Genomic DNA, 14,747 nt, shown 5'->3' with positions numbered 1-14,747 from the left:
GCGTATGGTATATGTGTATGGTTGGAAGTCATAAAATCTCTCCTGTTAATAATGACATTATATTTGAAATAGTAATGTTTACAACATACAATTGCGACGTTACTACAGTATTATTTTTTTGTAATTTTCTTTTTCTTCGGTTTAAGATAATTGATAATGTCTCGCAAAGGTCACGCACTGCCTCGATTCATCCTGGCCATGTGTTTTACAGCGTTGTTCTCTCCTCCTTTCTCTCCCTCTCTCACGCTCGATCCCTTTCTCTCTCTCCCTCTCACTCGCCTTTGGAACGCACGAATTTTTTTTTTGCAATCATTTATTTATTTATCCTTCACAAAACCGGGATCCATGTTCTAATCGCATGTACTAACGTGATCGAAAAATAAACGAGCAAATCGTACGGCGATGGATGAGTTGGAGGTTGTTAGAGGGGAGGGACAAGTTTGGATTTGAACCGAAGTAACGGGATTTGGAAATGAACATTTTTTCTTTCAGTATATTGTCATATTGGTGTCTGTTTTAAGTTCTACACGTTCTCCAAGATGGGCGAGATCGGTCCATTGGAGAAAATCTCGGGTCACACGGACTACAAACTGCTTTCTCGCTCTCTCTTTCCTTTCTGTTGTTGTTGTTGACGTTTTTTAGCTGATCACCACATGCCACTTCGTGTTCGCGCTCATTCGCCTTAATAATAGGCAATGAGAACACGACTTAGCACCGGTTCAACCGAGTGTTCGACCTGTTTTTTCCGTCATGGTTTTTTCACACTTTTTCCTTTTCCTTTTCACCCCCTTAGCAACCGCGATACGAATCTCTCTCTCTCCCTCCCTTTCTCTCTCTCTCTCGCTCTTCCTATGTTTAAACGTACTGTGACCTATGGACTATGGCACTTGGTGCAACTAGTTCGGATTTTCTGGATACTGCTTACACTGTGTAAGGTACTTAATTATTATCATTATTGTTAGTTATTTATTTATATATATATGTATATATATATATATAGATTTTTGTATATATATAATATTTATATATATTTTTTATATAATATATTTATATTTATATGACACATGGTAATTCGTGCGTTTCATTATAATACAGGCGTGGGGCAAGGTGATACAGTCAATTTAATTTTTTTTACGTTTTCTCTTTTCTTTGCGACCTCGTGTCGCATTGAGCCAGTAGAACGATACAGTATTTGATCAGACACACGTGTTCGGAATGGAAATCCTCGAGGAAGCATTTCACGTTTTCCTTTTGCCAGCGGTTACGATCTTGTACTTCGAAAAAGAAAATAGAACGTTATTTTTCGAATAAAGAAAAAGAACAATCGTCAGGAATTCTTGAACAGTTCATTGACGAGTATTAGATGGTTCCAAAATTTCCTCCGCTGCTCCGCGAAATCTGGGCAATTGAATACAGAAAAATTATAGCGACGAATCGAATTGAAACAAGTGCTTTCAACATTCTTTAAATATTTTACAGAATATTTTCTAAGTAGGAACTTATGGAACGATCTAATATCACCAGAAGCTTAATAAAGACTTTCAGTTCGAGGATGATCGAGTTCATCGATATTCTGAAAGGCCTTTTCATTTAATGGCCAGTAAAAATAAACTTGGCTGCATCGCCTTGGATAAAACGTTGATCGAATTAATATCTGTATATCGGCTTACTAACTAAGGTTCTATTATACATGTTAAAAATACACTTGTCGATGCGCGAACATTAATAATCATAAACGCAGAAGAAACAGAAAAGAAAATCGAGTGCAGGTGCGAGTTCGAGTATCATCTAGAAAATGATCGTGTCGTCTCTTTCGTGTCATTGCTCGTCGCATTTGCATTCACAACTGCACCGTTTTATTTTATCTCGGCTAAATTTACGTCTACACTCTATACAACAGTCTGTCGGTTTCGTCCTAGAGAACCAAAACAAAAAACGAGTCTTCTCCTATACAACTATAGGCCATTGATTTATTCTGTCTTCTTTATACCGCTTCCATTTTGTGCACCGGGATAACTTAAGATTCAATTCCTGTGTAGACGTTCCCCTACATTTACAAAAAAAAACATATCGAACTGTTCCTTTGCGATTTTTATAAAATTTTCTACGCCTACTTGTTAAATATTCTTCTGTCGATAAACTTAACCTTATTTTGGAGACGTAATTTAATTAAAGTATGCAGAGGTGTAAGAACTTGAGGGTAAACTTCTGAATATAAAATTATCTGAGGAGAAATTTGTTAAAAATCGTAAAGGAACCCTTAGATACATTTTCTCGTTAAAACATCCCTGTGTGTTCCGTGAACGAATGACTAACGTGTATTAGCACCGGTCTTCCTCTCCCTTTTTTTGTTATTTTTATCTATTTCGTAAAAATAAAACGTAAAGAATAATCGAACGGTTTCATTCGTGTAATACTTAATCGTGTTATGTATTTCCGCACCGAATGCATTGGCACTACGCGGAATTCGCTTAGAAGCTGATCTCGTAATCGTGAAAGATTTCATTGCTTCTCATTTTATCTCGTGTCTCGACGTGATAAATTCCTTATACCTAGTACAACGCGAATTACGTGAAAAAAATTAGTTCGATTTATTCTTCATAGAAAAAAGTCTCGTAATCGAGTTTTTCGTAGATCCTTGTCTTGTCTTTATTCTCGTCGTTCGATTTAGCGTTTCATCGTTTCGCTTTTGCTTTTTATATTTCCTTATACGTACATTTATACATATATATATAAATATATATATGCATATATTTATATAGCCTAAAGCGTTGAAAATCGAGCTTAATTAAACGCACGTATGCGTGCTGAAACGTTTGTTACTTAGAAAAGAAAGGTTAAGGAGTAGAGTTCCTTGGATTATTCGCGTTATTCATCGTTACGCTCAAACAATATCGTAATACCTAAGTAAGATATATTTACAGTTTCTTTAACTTATTGTACATTTTCACGATCGACGTCTCGTGAAAAATAGATGTTCTCTTCCTTCGAACGCGTTGTTCATTAACGTAATTAGGTTGAGACCAGGGTGGGAGTAAGGAAGAATATTTTTTAGCGTTTGATAACTTTGAAATATGGTAATCTGGAGACTTCGTGTAACATACAACCTTGAGATGGAAATTTTTAAATTTCTAAGTTGACAAAAATTTTAAATCCTAAGTAGCAAATTCCTAATTCCCAAATTGCCATATTTTCAAATCTTCGAATTCCAAATTCCCAAATACCCAACTACTAATATTTGTAAATTCACAAATATTAAATCGTTGACAAAGTTAAAGGATTTGTACCGCCCCAGCCAAAAGTTCTAGTTACGCCAATGACGTTCTTTTCCTAACTTCTTGTCCAACCATTTTTTTCTGTTACGAATCACGAGTCGGTTTTATAATTGTCGCTCGTGCTTAAGACACTATTATCAGTTATATAAGTATACATACAGTGGAACGTGATCTCTTCTGAATCAGGGAATACAGTTCGTTCGGTTCGGAAGCACCAATGCTCTGGATCGATTGCGATCAGTGACAAAAGTAGACCTCGAGATACAAAAACGACAAACTTATTCGTTATTTCCACGTATCCCCTTGTACCGTATGAAAATACAATGTAAGGCTGTTTTCAAGATTTCACGTTCGTGAAATATTAACTGAACGTTGTTCATGTTTCTTTAAACCCCTTCGCTGTGATGTGAGGACGTTACTTTCTTGCGCGACGCTAATGGCGGCCATATTGAACTTTAAAGAAATTAATATTAATTTAATTTGTCGAGAATAACACATGTTCTTAGATCTTTTAAATATAATTCAGTTTAGTTTATTTTCAATTTCTGTATTTTCAGTAATTATACTTTACCGGAAGAACTGAAAGATGAAAATGCACATTTAGTCGATTAGAAAGGTATAAATACCTCGGTAAATATAGCATGACTGGAAAACATCGTCACGTTGATTGGCATAGTAGAAATAGCCGTGACTAATATGGCACTCGTTGCTAAAAGTATTAAAGGTTTCCAACTTAATTTCTTCGTGTGAAGTTATTTTCAATTAATCAAAGCTACAAATACTGAAGATATCTTGTTTCAATATTTACGAAATAAATTAATATTGATTCGACTCTCGTGGAACTTGATTTATCAGTGCCATTTATATTTATCATAAATATCAATTTTAACGACGATCTTTAATCCTTTAAAAATAAATTTATGCTCATCAACGTGTTAACGACACCAATATCAAAAGCAATTGCCAAGTATGTAATAAAAATTATTCAAATTGCAGCGATTAATATGCACAGCGAAAGGGTTAATCCTCCATCAGTTGCAATGTATCCAGAATACCATTTCCAACTGACTGTTGCATTATCTGAGAGTTTAAAAAATATGATGGCTTGATATTCTCGATGGAACAGCTCTCGAACGATAAACGAATAAAAAGATACATTGAACCCGATGGAAGTTAAGATCGTGCGAATAAAATTGTATTACTGTCAAATTTCCCGAATCTATTAATTATTTTGAGCTTCATGAAAAATTCACCCGGTGTAATATCGATATTTGTTACACGTATAATTTGCTATAGCATTAGATACCGCATGTATTTATATGTACGTAAAAGCATTTAGGTGTACGTTTTTCTTTCTTTTAAGGCCATGTTATGTGTTACGAAAAGAGGGAACTATTTTCAAAAAATGTTCGGATCCTGGCTGTCTATATGGTATTTACAATTCTAATAAATAGTCTTAATCGTAAAGAATTCCCATCAGAGACAAACATACCCATTCACATCGTATACCTCTTTCTAGACACGATACACTTTAATCCTCTGCCTTAAGATTTTTCTTAACAAAATCACGGTGAACGAATATTACAAGGAAAATTAAAACGAGACGTATTGAAATTTAATTGTCGATCTCTGAATCTTTTGAATCTGAGGATTTAAAAATTTGGACATTTGGGAATTTGGAATAATTTTAATTCGTAAGAGCAGATAAGGCAAAGGATTAATCTTTCTCTCTGTTCACGTTTTGCGACATTAGTACGACTTGAGTTTCAATTTCTTGCTGTACATGTTCTTCACCGATGCGCCTAGATTCGGAGAAAAATAACACAGCAGTATTTCCCGTCAGAGAAGGATAAATTATCGATTGAAGTATCGAGATACTTGGAATTATTGTGAACTACTGTTGCAATCGAGTGTAATCATCGCATTTTTTCGTTATAATCACGATACTGCAGTGATGCAACAAAGCAAGAAAAAAAAAGAAAAGAAAACCAATAAAAATCGACGCCAATGACAATAAGGATACGAACAAAAAAAATAAAAATTACAATTGGTAATAATATATTTTTTTTTTATATAATCGTATAATATATATATTTATATATAATTATGTATATAATTATATATAATTAATATTTACAAAATACGTTTTGTGGTATTAGTTTTTGCGGACTCGTTTTGTTTCTCTCGTTTCCTTCTTCCACGCCTTCTTTTTTGCACACTTTGCTCGTGAAATTTTCGTATTACGATATAATCTATTTAATAATAACCACCGCAAAAACATAACCGAGAGAACTATGGCAACTAACGTAATTAATGGCAAGTATTTTGCGGTTGAAAGGTCGGTGTAAAAGTTATTTCGGTGGACAAGTACACAATGGAATGAAACGATAAGAAGAGAAAGAAAGATGTGTGTATGTGTGTGTGTTGCGATACAAAAAGAAGAATAGGGAAAGATCTGATAAATAAAATGCAATTAACATGACACTTAACAAAAGAACACTTTACACTCACGATAATTTGAAATATCGGACAAAAATGTACAATGATGAACGAAGTGGAACGACGAAAGTATAATGCGAATTATATGTGTATATAAATTGTGTGTGTGTGTTACAGTAAATACATTAATTCAGTAAATGTATACACTTACCGTAACTAACGTATCTACATACTAATTAAATAAAATGTACTTACAATCAAATATAAATTTCATTAACAGAAGCATACATTTACACAACTTATATAATAAAAATATACGTAAACTAAAACACATTTTGAACTAACATTTTCACTATCAAATGTGTATACCACACACGCAATAAATTTAATGCGGATACGTTATCTGGTAAATGTACACATTTACTAAATTAATACTTTCACCGTAACATAAACGTAGTAACACTTTTACAATGAAATAAGAAGGAAACATTGTATTTTTTCTGCAGTATGTGACACAACGTCGACTGTGTATATGTGAACAAATAACAGAATGAAAACTATATGAACATAGTTCTACGTACCAATTTTTAACCGTAAACGCTTTGTTAAATGTGTCTATGCTGTTCGGGTGCAACGCAGGCTTCTCTTGGTTAAAAATGAGTATAGCGGGTGGAGACAACCACCTTATTTTAGTTTCAAAAGAACGCAAAGACTCCTTGAATAGGGACAGATAAGGCGAGCGGTGGATCACTCCGCCCCCACACTTGCTGTTAATCAAGGGAAGCGTAAATTTCATCCAACGTACTATTCGTGTGCTTTATTCTTTCTACTGAAACTTCATAGCTGTGTTTTTGTCGTCTCATGAATTGAAATTCTGTTCGCTTTCTTTTTTATCCAGAAGAACAATCGGTCGATTTCTTTACACGGGAATACAACGAGTTCAAACACAACAGATTTCTATTGCTGATCAAATCTTACATTCTAAATACATCCAACAACAAGAAACAGAAACATTAGAATCGTGCTGCAGCCGAACAAGAATCGTTCAACGACTCCATTTTCTTTATTTTTTCCCCAGAAGTTTTGTGCTAAAGGCTTCGTGCAAACGTTCGTTTCTTTTGCATCCACGCGAGCCAATCTTCGTTTAATCGGGACGTGCTCGTTTTTTGATTCGAACAGGCAGAAATGGAAGCCACTCGCAGAAATGTTCCATAATCGAGACCATAAAGTAAAGTGTTCACTGCGTTCACGGCTGCTGCGCAAAACAATGTTCGCCATAAGAATTATTCAACATACTTTGAAACCGTGAGAAGATAGAAATCACAGAAAAAATGCTTGTTCCAACTTAATCGTTCCGTGTGATCGCGAGTTGAAAATACTATAAAAAAGTTGCCACAGTTTTCCTCCTGCAACTTCGTTTTGTTGTACATACGTAAACAGATAAACATATAAACAAATATTTAACATTTTGTAAATAATACTCGAGGCAGAATATAAAAAAAAAAGAAGAAAGAAAAACAATCGACAAAATGATTTTGGTAATGTTATTATAACGTAGAGAGCGCGTGAGATAAATTTTTGCTACAACAACGCTTAAGCGTTATCGTATATGTTTTCTTTGTTTTTCTGTAGTTCCTCTACTCCAAGTTTCAAGTTTAATAAAAGGGGAAGAAAAAACTTATTCACGGACGAATGTTCTTTAAACAAAACAACAGAGCGTATAAAGAGTATCATTCGAAGAACGTAAAGAGTTGTTCGTTTTTTAATGTGCACGTATGAAAAATGCCTTTGAAATACGTTTCATTATTTTTCTTTCCTTTTTACTCTCAGTGCACATAATATGTTTGACATTATATATAGTTACACTATGTATAATATGACACTGCGGTGTATAATACTACGGACCTTAGGTCAGTAAGTTCAAAGGCAATTCTCACGTACCATTACGTAGGAATGTGCGAGTAATCGAATGTGTCGAGTTACATGAGTTGTCGGGTCGAATCAGAAAAGGTCGAGCATAGAGATGTTGAGGCTCAACTGTGTCCAAGTATTTCGGGCCAAGTTAGAGGATTAAGTTGGAATTAAGAAATTTCAAATTTAAATATAGTTAAATTTACAAATTTATGAATTGCATATTTCTCTCTGGCTTAACCCGAAACAGTCGGACTCGAGGATATCTCGGATACCTATCCGAATCTGCCCGACTTTAACTGACCCGATCCGAGCTCAAAATGTCGGTTACCCACACATCCCTAATCGTTACACATTCTACCAAATGATATACAAAAGTACTACATACAATATAATGAATTACGAGAGATTTCGTAAAATCTTGTACGTAAAACAAAATTTTATCCACAATGGTGATTTCATTATTTCGTCTACTTATTTCATATTCATCATTTTGCATAAATGGATGTCGCTTGCCTCTAAAATTATCGCTAATAGGCGCTTTTTTTCTTCATTTGCTTTTTTTTCATACAAGAGTCCGCCCTTGGAATACAATTATAATAATACGATTAGACTTTACAGCTAACATAATATTAAAAAAATCGGATTACTTTAAAAATTCGAGATTACTATTTTTTATTTTTCAACACTGTTCCTTGGACAGTATATCATTTTCTTTGCTTTCTTATCATTTCCTCGTAAATCTTGGCTTTTTCTCTCTCACTGGTATACACCGACGTATATTAATTATGTAAATTCTTTTGTTTAAATTTATTTTTAAATATTTTACTTTTGTCTTATTATGCACTTCCCCCATCGGGTAACTTAGGGCCATCACTATTCACAATGCGGATAGTAGAATCGAAGAATTGTAATACGTGTGTTTATGAGGTACACTTACGTCGAAAAGAAATTTTCTTAGAATTGTATAGATGTTTGTTCCATTTTGATTATTCGAGTTGTGAATTTTACATATCACATTTTTTAGACATCCGTTTCAGTCTGTTCTTTAATGGGTCTTCGTTTCGCACGTTTCTCGTCCGTCCTTCCAAATTTGTACCACAGATTCACGTGTTTATTAATAAAGTCGCACTTGCCTGGAAGCTAGTTGTTCGATTACCTACAATTCCATCAGTATCAGAATACACATTATTCACTTCGTCATTGTATCTGTCTTAACTCACTGGTGTATTAAGTTTTGTTTAATCGTGATTGTAAATTTCTCTGTAACATATCTCACATTTTATATGATGTCGACGTACTTCTGTCCGAGTAGTAAACAGCCCCATTAGTTTAGTGTTGCAAGTTCGTTCGCGTTTATTAACGATACGAATTATACATAATTTACATTCGCGACACTATATTTTTTATATCGTGAGGTTAGAAAGAGTTACTTTTAATCAATGCTAGTGCATCGTATCAATTGTCTTCATTGTTTAAAAAGTCTCTCCTTTTATCTCGTAACATCACGATCACCACGTATTTCTTAATACCTTATTTCCATTTCTTTACACATACACACTGCACTTCTTTTCTTTTATATACGAAGTTAACATTTAAAGAAACTTAATGAAAAGTCACATGGGAAGTCTGTTACGTGTTTCCAGTCGATTAACGCGTATTTTGTTTTATTACACGTTTAAATAAATTTGATGTTACCTAATAAGATTTGTGTGTATAAGAAATCCATTGTCACTTGCTTTTTTGCTTTTATCAATTTCTTTCTCTTTTCTTTTGTTGCAGAGTTCTTTATTATATAGTTTCGGGAATAATCTTGATCTTGTGTAATCGTTTTCAATAAAAAGCAATATATATACACGTTAAAAAAAAAAGAAGAAAGAAAACATCTAACAATGTATAATTTGTATCAAGATATACATTAATATAGAGTACTAATTTACTAATAAAAAATATACTCTCTTATTTTGACAATGACGATGACGATGATGAAGCAATGATGACAATGACAATATAATTCGATGATCGTATTCATAAATTCTCGAATATATTTTCATAAAAATAATGAAAATCAGACGAATGATCGAATGGCGATAACGATGATAATGAAATTATCGTAAGTTGGAACACTTTAACAATAACGATTGCTTTACAAATTAACAACTATATCGGGGAACACGAAGGAACAATTGTCATAATAAAGAACTCAACAACAAATTGTTTCTTGTTTGCAATATGTTGGACTTACAGATTCAATGTCATTTGATTGTTTTATTTAGTTTAGGTTAGTTCCTAGTTGACCATAAGTGTATGTGACTCCATTGGTGCTGCACTATCGTACAATGTGTCTGTATCTTGCGTAGGTTCACCTTGAAGCTGACACTGATTACTTAATGTTCCAGCACCACAGTCACAGAAGAATCTGAATAAATTAATTAATTGGTAATATATGATCATACATTTCTTTTAAAATAGTTGTAGTAGCTTAGCAGTCACCTCCTTAATTCTTTGTTATACTTTTATGTCGGCACTTACCGATCATGTCTAATAAATTCCACATCATGTCCAGCGTGACAGGTTTTTATACAGTTCACACAAATTGCATTGCGATCTGTTGTATTGCATGTCTGACAACGATAGAAATCGTGCATAGGGAAAGAGGTGTATGACGATATTTTATACAAACATTGGCCGTTTCCAACAGCTTTTTCAACAGCATCTTGATTATTAAATATTTTATTGCCTGTAAAAATGAGAGCCAGCAATTATTTCTCCGCCTCGTTGTTAAACTGTTATTTAAAAAGTAGTGCAATAGAATGCCAACCTCTAGTTGTTGGTTGAACTCCACTCGCTAAACACAATCCACCAAATCTATTATTGAAAATTTGATTAAACTCCAACGTAGCTGTTGCATTGTTTGTTATTTCAACGCCAGCTGCTAATCCGTCGAAGATTCGGTTTCTCCTCAACACAGGATGGGATTGTGTCGATATAAGCACTCCTGCTTGCGCGTTACGAAATATATCGTTTTCTTCGAGAACACCTGAGTCATAAAAAATAGATTGTAATGAGTAAAGTTTCTCAAAGGTCTCAACTTTGATAGATCAAAGATAAAATAAAATGTACCCTTGCCACCATTGAATATACAAATTCCACCGTCCCGACCATCGAATATCTTATTCCTTTTCAATGTAGGATTACTATCGGTTTTAATCCAAACTCCTGCCATTGCATTATCAAAAATTTCATTTTGCTCGAGTAAACCTAGTCCACTATTATACACAAGAACACCACCATTTTGTCCACCCCAAATTTTATTCCCACGTATCACTGGATTGCTTCCAGTTCTAACAAAAGAAACATAATTATTAGGAAATGTAGAAAGATAATTTTATTTCATAAAATAAAGATTATGTTACCTTATTTGTACTCCTGAATACAAATGATTGAAAATATCATTGTCTTCTAGTTTTCCGTGTCCATTATCATAAAAATAAACTCCAACTTGTTTTCCGCTATGAATACGATTTCTTCTTAGCACCGGCGTCGATCCGGTTGTTATCCAAACACCTGCTAAAGTATTGGCATATACTTCGTTCTCTTCGATTAAACCTTGCCCCTTTTCGTGTACATATATGCCACCATGCTGTCCATGATGTATTTTATTGTGTCTAACGATAGGGTCTGAATTTGTTCTGATTTGTATGCCAGCTAAGGCATTACCATAAATATTATTATGTTCGATTAAGCCTCTTCCCTCTCCAAATATATATACTCCGCCTTGATGACCATTGTAGATTTCGTTTCTGCGAATAGTTGGATTCGAATTTGAAGTAATCCAAACACCAGCAAAATTATTCGAATGAATCTTGTTATCGATGAATTGCCCTAAACCATTTTCATGGACATAAATACCACCCGTTTGACCATGGTGTATTTCACAGTGTACGACCGTTGGATTAGCACCAGCTTTTACTTCGAAACCTGCTATTCGATTGTTATGAATATCGTTAGCTTCAAAGTAGCCAAGACCATTATCGAATGTGAAAATTCCGACGTCCCTTCCATGATGAATATGATTCCTTCGCATTATTGGATTGGCATAATTTTTTACCCAAATTCCAGCTAATGCATTTCTAGAGATTTCATTGTCTTCGTAAGTTCCTTGTGCATAATCAGTGACATAAAGCCCGACATTTTCGCAGTCGGATATGTCACAATTTTTCACCACAGGATTCGCTCCAACACCCGATACGCAAACAGCTGCTCCAACTAATTATATTGAAAAGTAAATCTCAGTGAACTTTTCACTATGTTATTTTACAATGAAATAAAATTACTTACCAACACTTGAACTCCTAATAATACAATGATCGACTGTAGGACTGCAGTTTTCACCAACTTCCAGACAATAATGTTTATGGTGTGGTACTGTACTGGTAACGTCCGGGGTAAACTTTAACGTAAGATGGCCAGCATAAGCTCGTTTCGCTCCTTCTACAAACATAACTGTAGATTCGCTTTCTCGTTCTAATATAACAGATTCCGCAACGTTTCCGGGTGCTGCCCCGATTAATGCAACATCGCTGTCAATTACGAGAAATTCGCCCCTATATATTCCGGCATGTAAGAAAACTAAATGTTGAGGTGCCTCTTCAGCTGTATGAGAATTGTTTCCACAACAATTTCCTTGACCGCTCGTGGTTGTGCTATTGTTTGACGAGGTACCGCTATTGCTTCTATATTCATCTACGTAATCTAGTGCTCCCTGAACTGTATTAAAGTATGGCAAATTTCGACCTTTGAATTTCAAATCCTGAAATCCCGGTCTGACGTGTACTCCCCTATACAACTGTCTAAAACTTTCTTTCCATGCATTTGGATAGTCTGATTCATCAGGGGATACAAATTCAAATTTACAAGGCGCAGGATTAAACAGCGGTAAGTCGTATTCGTAAACTTGTTGATACAAGGACTTCCATAGTTCAGTATCATTCGCAATCGTTTGAAAACGTTTGCAGACCTGCGAAACTCTACAAAGATCCTGTTCCATTAGATAATTAAATATAGTAAGCAGCACTTCGTCTGGTAACTCGTACTGAAGGTAATGTGCTGCGGTATTTGTATTTGTACCTGAAAAATAATATGAAGGAATTTAGAACAACTGTAGTATTAAAGTATTCATAACAAAATTTCGTTGTTAATAAACATACCATCTGTGGATAACGAACATGTCCGTCTGGGCCGTTTTCTCGCCGGTAGAGAGGAAGAACCAAGAGTGGCTCCTATACTACTACCACCTGAAGGAGGTAGAGCAGAACTGGTGCCAGGAGCAGGATCCGGATGAGGTGGACTTTTACGTCTTAAATCATATGGAGATGAATGTGAATGTGATGGGGAAGGTGATGGTGCTGCAACACCGGAAACACTAGGTGAGGATCCTCTTCCACCGCTTCCACCCCCACCTCCACCTCCTCCTCCTCCTCCTCCACCACCAACTCCACCACCAGGTGGTATCTGATTTGACGCTGAACATGGCAAATCGCATGGCTCGGCTAAAAAACATACAAAAATAGTAAATAGTATAATAATCAATGCATGGTTTTTGTTGTATGTATTTATTAATAAAATATGTTATTTTGATAGAAGCAGAAAGTTTACAATATATTCTAAATGTAGAAATGTCTGCTAAGTATTTATAACATTAATTCATTCATGTATTTTAAATACATTTTTCAGTGCCACAGTTGTATTATTTTGTTTTAATTTCCCATTGTTCATATAACAAAATAACAAAAAACTAGGGAAATTATTTTTTTGATATAATTCTTGCTCCTACAGAATGTGTTTAAGGGACTCTGACAAGCTAATAACGTTTATAAATACCGAATAAGGATCAGCTATATTTTCTCTCATTCTATAAATTAATTATTCTTGAACTCTGGTAACTCGATAGTAGGTAATAGTTAAGGCATGACATAATATCATGTCACATGAAATTACATGATTTTACATTGTTATTATGTGACACTCCTAAAGTGTGAATTGAATATCAAAAGATGCGTATATTGATTCTATGTATGAGCTGCTTATGACAGCATGTGATTTAACTTGACACAATAGTAATGTGTTTTTACCTTTGATAAGCCGTTAACAATTGAAGTAAATTACAGTGATGCAGTTTACAAAAATACTGTTTATTGAGTTAATGAAGACAAAAGAAAAATATACTTTGGGAAAAAAATGCTGATGTAAAAATTAGGCCATGCTTCATTCTCTGTATTTAATATATATACACAACCAATAATCAAACCATATTTCAGAATAGAAGTATCACAATTATTCAAACTCATAAGAGTATATGCAATTATACTTTAAATAGATACAAAGTGATTAAGAGAAAAGTAGAACATTACTGTAATATAAAATGTGAAGCTGGTGTAATATTAGATGAAAGAAGGTTTGACCTTTTGCCTTGAAATAACCAGAGAGATTACTTTTCGATTCACACGAGTATCGACAGTAAATTTCGTATAGCTGGACATTTAATAAATCGGAAATACAAAAAAAAAGGGGGTGGGGTGAAGTGTAGACTTTGAGCCGACATTTCACAGTAAAAATTGCCGATCGCCAAGGAGGAGATATCGTGATCGATGTCCGTGAAAAAAGAAGGGCTGGGGCAAAAGTGTCGAGCGTATGTTGATTTTTGGGAAACGTCATCGAAGCATCAGCGTATTTTTCGGCCATCCTAAGTGTGGGAAAATTGTGCGAGAAGACGTGGGCAGTATGTTTGACGGAGTTTTCTTTATAAAATAGAAATACGATTAAGGAGAGGAATGTCGGTTAGTCGGTAGCATGTGGAATCCGTGGGACGATTAACCTGGGAATATCGAAGTAGGTGAAGGCAAAGAAGAGAGTCGAGACAGGTGAGCAGTGAACCGAGGTCCGGATGCAGAGCTCTTACCCGAGGTGGTTCTTGAAGGCACCGGAATCCTGTTCGCACCTTTTCTTCGGGATCTTCGCACGTAATTGCGCGACGATGTGAACGACGCACTTGGCATTTTTATCGTGCTTCCCGTGAAATTAGGCGAGAAACGGTAAAACAACTAAACACTAAACAATGGC

General features: G+C 34.8%; 1 protein-coding gene across 13 annotated transcripts; it reads right to left on the bottom strand.

The window, feature by feature from the left end:
- Positions 1-40: 40 nt before the first annotated feature.
- Positions 41-14,722, bottom strand: FBXO11 (F-box protein 11). Of its 13 annotated transcripts, none has more exons than XR_013039462.1 (9): positions 14,587-14,722; positions 12,836-13,177; positions 11,967-12,755; positions 11,042-11,894; positions 10,749-10,969; positions 10,447-10,665; positions 10,158-10,365; positions 8,014-10,044; positions 41-6,969 (listed from the first exon to the last, which is right to left on the bottom strand). XR_013039462.1 is itself a non-coding variant. In XM_012283805.2 (9 exons), the coding sequence occupies exons 1-8, from the start codon at positions 14,681-14,683 to the stop codon at positions 9,915-9,917; spliced, it is 2,859 nt and encodes a 952-aa protein (XP_012139195.1). In that variant the 5' UTR covers positions 14,684-14,722; the 3' UTR covers positions 41-9,323; positions 9,871-9,914. The 13 variants fall into 13 exon arrangements, 6 of the variants coding, with proteins under 6 accessions (XP_012139195.1, XP_076392107.1, XP_012139196.1 ...); XR_001095822.2 differs by having other exon boundaries at positions 41-6,966; XR_013039460.1 differs by having other exon boundaries at positions 41-8,207; positions 8,566-10,044.
- Positions 14,723-14,747: the final 25 nt, after the last annotated feature.

The sequence above is a fragment of the Megachile rotundata genome, chromosome 10 (assembly GCF_050947335.1).
Source record: "Megachile rotundata isolate GNS110a chromosome 10, iyMegRotu1, whole genome shotgun sequence".
Taxonomy (NCBI): domain Eukaryota; kingdom Metazoa; phylum Arthropoda; class Insecta; order Hymenoptera; family Megachilidae; genus Megachile; species Megachile rotundata.
The sequence above is the reverse complement of the archived record's forward strand: the minus strand, read 5'-3'. Positions and strand labels throughout refer to the sequence as shown.

Excerpts from the sequence above, each read along its gene's own strand:
- FBXO11 (XM_003702587.3), bottom strand. The coding sequence starts at position 14,683 with ATGCCAAGTGCGTCGTTCACATCGTCGCGCAATTACGTGCGAAGATCC. Across the intron at positions 10,970-11,041 it reads TATTCAGGAGTACAAATAAG|AACTGGAAGCAATCCAGTGA; the intron begins GTAACATAATCT and ends TTCTTTTGTTAG. Across the intron at positions 10,045-10,157 it reads GAATTTATTAGACATGATCG|ATTCTTCTGTGACTGTGGTG; the intron begins GTAAGTGCCGAC and ends TAATTTATTCAG.